At 47.7% G+C, this 6,000-nt stretch overlaps 2 protein-coding genes across 6 annotated transcripts in view; both read right to left on the bottom strand.

Annotated features, from left to right (window-relative positions):
* Nucleotides 1–6,000, bottom strand: part of LOC119460825 (organic cation transporter protein-like) — a 93,897-nt gene that overhangs the window by 22,546 nt on the left and 65,351 nt on the right.
* Nucleotides 1–6,000, bottom strand: part of LOC119460821 (organic cation transporter protein) — a 71,090-nt gene that overhangs the window by 58,431 nt on the left and 6,659 nt on the right. The window contains exons 1-3 of one of the 5 annotated variants that reach the window (XM_049673217.1): nt 5,390–5,559; nt 4,208–4,867; nt 2,479–2,582 (exon numbers count right to left, since the gene is read on the bottom strand). In XM_049673217.1, coding sequence (XP_049529174.1) covers nt 2,479–2,582; nt 4,208–4,627 — 524 coding nt within the window. In that variant the 5' untranslated portion in view covers nt 4,628–4,867; nt 5,390–5,559. Of the gene's footprint in view, nt 1–2,478; nt 2,583–4,207; nt 4,868–5,005; nt 5,124–5,389; nt 5,561–6,000 lie in introns of those variants that run through there. The other 4 variants (XM_049673216.1, XM_049673215.1, XM_049673218.1 and 1 more) reach the window with 4 other exon arrangements.

Here is a 6,000-nt window from a genome sequence, read left to right as displayed (position 1 = left end):
AATATAATATATCATATATATATATATATATATATATATATATATATATCGCGACCTTTTGAATGCAGCCCAAGTCCAGCAAGCTAGCCGTGCGAAAAAACAAGAGAAGATAAAGACACGTGGGCCAGGACTGACTTTGCATACGGATTTGATTTGCATGAGCTTCCCATGTTCGGGTCTCTTGGACTGCCGGGAGGATTATTAAGGAATGTCCTGGTTCCGCCATCGATTGGTATTTGCATGCATTTTGGGAGCCCAAGGCTCCGTCGTTTGAGATGTGCGGGGAGGGTATTTGAATAATTTCGTCCGGGCGCACTTTTGAGATCCTATTGGGGTCTTGCCTGGCAAAGTTCTTGAGCCCCTTTAAAGGAGTCGGCAGAAATAAACTTGAAAAAATAAGAAATGACAGAAAGAAAAAAAAAGGAGGGAAAAAATGAAGAGAACGATGGGCGATATGGTTGGAAATGCTCGCCTCATTTCAGCCGCTTCTGTTTGCGAGTCTGTGTGGGGGTAAAGGCGGCAAACTGTGGCCACGCGATGGCTGTCTGAGTGCGGCGCGTACCAGCTACGTACGACGATCGAACGGTCTGCCAGTTTTCTGTGCGACTAGTTCTGCACTTGATAGTTTTCAACTTCATTGCGCTCAGTCGTTTGACCAGGTTCGCTTGCTGTGAAAGTTACCTCGATCTCGTGGCCAACTGCAACCAAGTTTCTTCGCTCACTTCAGCTCTCCTCGATCGATCGCTGGCCAATGATCTCTGGAGTTTAAGAAGGAGCTTGAACTTTTATTTGAGGGCGTGATTTAGATGTGATTGCCCTCATAACGCGGTCGATTGGTTGATTGCGACCGGTACACCTCCCTGTCACAAAAGCCAACCGTTCTCAGTGGCCCTTGGATAGTGTGTGAATCTAGTTCTGAGGCCACTTAGGCTTTTCTTTAATTATTTTTAACCATCGGCGGATCCGGCGCATATGTGGGAATCGGTTATAGCGAAGCTTTCTTTAACGTTTACTGAGATGTGGTAAATTGACTTTTCCTTCTGTATTTATTTATTGTTGTGACAGCAATTTCACTCCAGGCGCATTTCTGCCGTCGCCGTCGCCGTCGCCTTGATGTTCCATATAAAGTCCAAGGGCGATAACGTCATCGCCGCTCGCGCTGTACGCTTCTCCCCGAGTGCTCGCTCTCGTCCCATTATGTTCGTTTCACTTCTATCTCCGCACTAGGCAGCTTTTGATGCCGAATTCCGCACTTCTTGCCTCTTGTTCAGCATATACGATCGGGCACCTACCAAGTGGCACGTAAACATTGCGGGGGACTGGCAAAGATTGGTTCACATGCCATGTCAGCGGCCAGATGCCCGCCTGCACACTTGCAGACACCCAGTGGCCCAAGGTGTCCATTCGGACACGTGACTTGTGATACACGCGCAGCCGCACATATCCAGTGGCCGAAGTTGTTGTGCAAGTTGTTTTATGGGCACGATAGCAGCAGCCAGCGCCCGCAAACTAAGCCTAGTTTTAGAAGAGCGAGTGTGCACTCTAGGCCACAAGTAGACTTCCCCGCTGTATGTTTTGCCTCTTTCCTCTGTCGTCATCATCACCAATCTTATTGTACCCCATTTCATTGCCTCTATGTTTCCCAGGAAGCTCTGTTTTTGTATAACTTAAAATTTTACCACTCTCGTTGAGCTTTTATTCTCGCAGTGCAAATAAACACGTGAGTGCCTTTTTTCTCTCTCTCTCTCTCTGTCTCCGGTAACATTTTGTGTTCTTAGCACCTGTGGAGTTAATGAAATTTTATGCACCCTGCACACACGAGAATCATCAAATTTGGTGATACGTTCTCTCTCTCTATTTTTGACTTGTGATATACTTACATTTTTATTCTCGCGAGAAGATGTAGCCGTTACCATCGCCGGGTGGCCAGCATCTCCTTTAGTCGGACAAGTGAACAGGAGAAACGCTCTTATTGGGGAACGACTTAAACCGTTTGAATGAACGTCGTCTCACTTCTTGAAATAAATTATATTCTAGTGACTGTTCTGGTCAGATTTCTTATGTAAACTCTCGAGTGGTGAGTAAAAATTGGCGACTTCGTCGTTTCCCCTCCCCCACCTATATATAGTTAAAAAAAAGCACAATAGAAAAAAAAGGAAACAAAAGAGAACGAAGACATCATGGTTACAACTTAGTAACTACGCAACAGAGGAAGCACTCGGCAATCCGCTAACTTGACTTTCTTTCTTTTTGTAATGGATTTCTTGCATCAGTGCTCCTTTTTCGTTCGCTGACCGCTTTCCCATTAACGCATGACGACCAGATAGTAAAATAAACGACGGAGGTGGCGTAAAAATAAAATCACAACATGCCAATCAATCAATCAATCAATCAATCAATCAATCAATCAATCAATCAATCAATCAATCAATCAATCAATCAATCAATCAATACCTGTTTCTCATTTCGCGAGCTCACCTGTCAGACAGCGTGCCTAAGAGGACGGTTCCGACGGCGCTGCCGACGCTTCCAAGCGTGAAGACAAGGCTAGGAAGATGGGCTCGATCACATACCAAGTCCCACTGAAAGATAAAGAGTTGTACATTGTACTGAAATGTAAAAGAAAAAAAAAGAAAGAGAAAGCTGGTCCCAATAAACTGACGGAAGACGCTGATAGAGAGATGAGAAAGAAAAGGCACGGAGCGCCAGACTATGCGTACGGTTTGCTACCCTGCAAATGAGAGGGAATAAGAAGGCGACAGGGGATAAAGAGGCATATTGAGAGAAATAAAGAGAGAGAAAGAGCACTAGTCGCGCGCCCACGCGAAGATCTGCAGCTAGTCTATAAACGGTCGCAAAAACCCGTCGACTTCAGGAACTGGAACAACGCTCGCTTTGCTTCCTGCGCCATGCAGCGAAACACCAAGCTATTGCCCAAGGAACTTCGCTTCCGAAAGCGGTCTTGAGCTCAGCCTGCTTAAGACGTTTATAGTACAATGACATTTTTTTTTATATAGAACACTTAAAGTCAAGGCCGTCTCCCTTTACTTTTTCTGCCCGCCTCCCCCTTCCACACTGTAGGGTAGCGAATGAGGTGCAACCTTGTTAACCTCCCTGTATTTACTGTTCTTCTCTCTCTCTCTCTCTGTCTCTCTTTCTCAAGAGCTTAGTGACTTTTCCTGCACTTTCGCGCCGGCGTCGTAGTGCGTCGGCGATTGCATTCAACAAATAATGGCACCATCCAGGATAGCGACACGAGAATGAAGTAAAAGAATTTGGCGTATGTATGAACTAGACTTTTGTCTAACATTTACGCTACGTAGCACCAATAAGTGAAAGCCTGTACCTTGTCGTAAGGGTATCTCGGAAAGTTGCCGCATTATTTCAGTTGGCAGCTTTAGCGCGTTGCTATATGGGGATGAATTAAAGATGTTCTCTATTTCTCTCGGCGACAGTAGTTGTTTTTGAATATTTGTGACCGACTTGATAGCCGCCTACCGATGGTTGTTAAGAAACGTGAAAATGTAATGCGATAATTTTTCTGGCCACTTTTTTTTGGCTTGATTGATGCACTTTATCAGCACCCCAATGACAGCTGGTGCTACTAAACTCTTTATTTTCAGCTTCTAGTAGGGTACATTATGTACTTTTAAGATATGCTGCTTGTGTTAAAAAATCATGGAATCTTAAAAAAAAACGATAAGAAAGATTTTTATTGCTCCAAATCGAGTGTAATTTCATTCTGTGCCTTCCCCACCTGTTCCGTCATTTTTTTATTATTCTGCACCACAGTTTTATTTACCACCCATAAGTTAGCTTTAAAGCCCAAGGCCGAGGGAAAGGGTAACTACGCCATTTGTTAGTTAGAGTCATGTACTGCAATATGCTAATGAAGCATTCCCAATGGTTTCTGCGCCATTTCCACGTGCTACGCATGAATAGTCGCACATCTTTTCTTACAACACCGCGTTTTCAGACGCCTTGGTTTGGCTTCTAACAGTATCGCGTTGCCTTTTCGGTTCTGATGAAACTTCTCTGTTTTGATTTCATTCTCCGCTGTTCAGTTTAGTTCCATAGTACGCTTCTTTTACACGGCGCCTACAAAGTGTGTGCTGTGTCTGCATCTCGAAACTATGCTCCGCGGCGCCTCCTTGTGTACAAGGCGCGCAGCTTGCGAACACCAAAGGCGAAATGGGAAGTGTCCCACCTGCGTGGACGCTGTGCTCTCGTAGTTGGTGTCGTCGTAGACGAATTCCGTGCAGGCCATCTTCTCGACGCCGTTATGCTCCAGCAAGCGGGTGACGTTAGCGCCCGCGTCACTGGCGCTCGCCGCCGACAGGAGACCGCGGGCCAGGCTCTCGTTGATGGAGTCCAACGCGTACGTGCTGCAGTCGTCGTCCGTCACGAGGAACTTGCGCAGGATACCCGGCTCGGGGGTGTCTGTCAGGTTGAATGCGAGCGCCAGGTCGGGTAGCACGCAAGAGTGTTTGGGCACGGATAGCATGAAGATTTGGTTCATGAAGTAACCCGGCATCAGGAGGGAAGCCGGCGCCAGGTACGCCCAGACGAGTAGGCGCTGGAACCGGCCGTAGCCTCCGAGCTTGTCGATCACGTCTTCGAATTCCATGGCTCGAGCTTAACCGACACTACGCGCAGCGTAAGACACGATGCGATCCCAGGATGCCGGCGGGGAACGCAATTTTCAGCCAGGAAATCCGTCTTTGCGCAGTCTCACGCCCAACGGCAACAGCAGTGACACAGGCGGTGGAGCTCGGGCGCCGAACCGGACGAAAAAGGTCTGCAGAAGACAACGGCTTGTGCGTGGTCGCAGTGTTGTGGCAGTACCATTCGCAGTTGCTTGGAAGGACTGAAAAGAAACAGGTCCAATTGAGCGCAAAATGCACTTAAACGTGGCAAAAAAGACGCATGTACAAGAGGATGACATGTAGGTAACACGTTGATTATTCGCAGCGAGCTGGCAAGGGCAGAACAGCGCGCGCCTTACCCGGCAGCAGAGGAGTCGAACAGGCTGGGGTAAATGAGCGTTGAGTTTACGTACTGCGAAGGCGGACGTGCTACAGGCACTTGCGAAATGCTCTGATTTTGCGAAGAGGGAACAAGAGAGGGCGTGCGGGCGAGCGAGCGGGAAGTAGAGGGAACAAGGTCAGTGCACCTTGAGCTACCTACGTAAAAAGCGGTTTCGATGGTTCAGAAAGGCCGATGTTCTCTTCAATGCTTCGATGCTTATAGTGACAGCTCGAAGCGAGCATTCGCGGTACGTTGCACATACAAGCACTCGGCTCGGCGCGTCAAACGTGATACGTCATAACTCGGTGTCACGAACAGGACACACTATATATATATGTATAAAAGAGTCTATACTTGCCACCGCCAAGTATCAGTTGTGTCTCGGTGACATTCATTCGCGGACACGAAAAGGGTACCGCACTGTCTTGGCGATTCTCATCGTAAACTGAGTTAGGCTCTCCTGAGCGCGCTGTCCGTTATCAACCGTATATTGACGCGCACCGTCGCGCACTCGTATCTGGCCGATTGCAGCTCTCTCGCACAGATTAGCCCAGAAGGAGCGAACCACTTGAAGCCGCTTTTTTTTTTCTGCTTCTCTTTGGAGTCCCTTATGGCAGGAAATCGTAGCGGAGACGCCGGCCAACGCGGTACAGTCAACAGCAGAAGGCGCTGGCTACACCGAGATATGATCCCTCCGGTCTCTAAACATACCCGTTCATCGAAGAGCGCCGGCTGTGGTTATCAATCAACCAAGAGGTTCAATGAGAGAGGGAGATTTCCTCGAAAGCATTCTATCACTGATTGATGCTCGTCTGTAAGTTTGCACGTCACGTGTCTGTATTTGGACACCAGGACATCGCATCTCTCACGAGATATTCAAGCTCTTCTCCGTGGGGGCCACGTGATCACTTGCCCCTGAATACTAAAGAAACGCTTGAGTGGGTTACTGATCTATTTACCCGCGCACTTATG

This window comes from Dermacentor silvarum, chromosome 8, assembly GCF_013339745.2.
Source record: "Dermacentor silvarum isolate Dsil-2018 chromosome 8, BIME_Dsil_1.4, whole genome shotgun sequence".
Taxonomy (NCBI): domain Eukaryota; kingdom Metazoa; phylum Arthropoda; class Arachnida; order Ixodida; family Ixodidae; genus Dermacentor; species Dermacentor silvarum.
The sequence above is the reverse complement of the archived record's forward strand: the minus strand, read 5'-3'. Positions and strand labels throughout refer to the sequence as shown.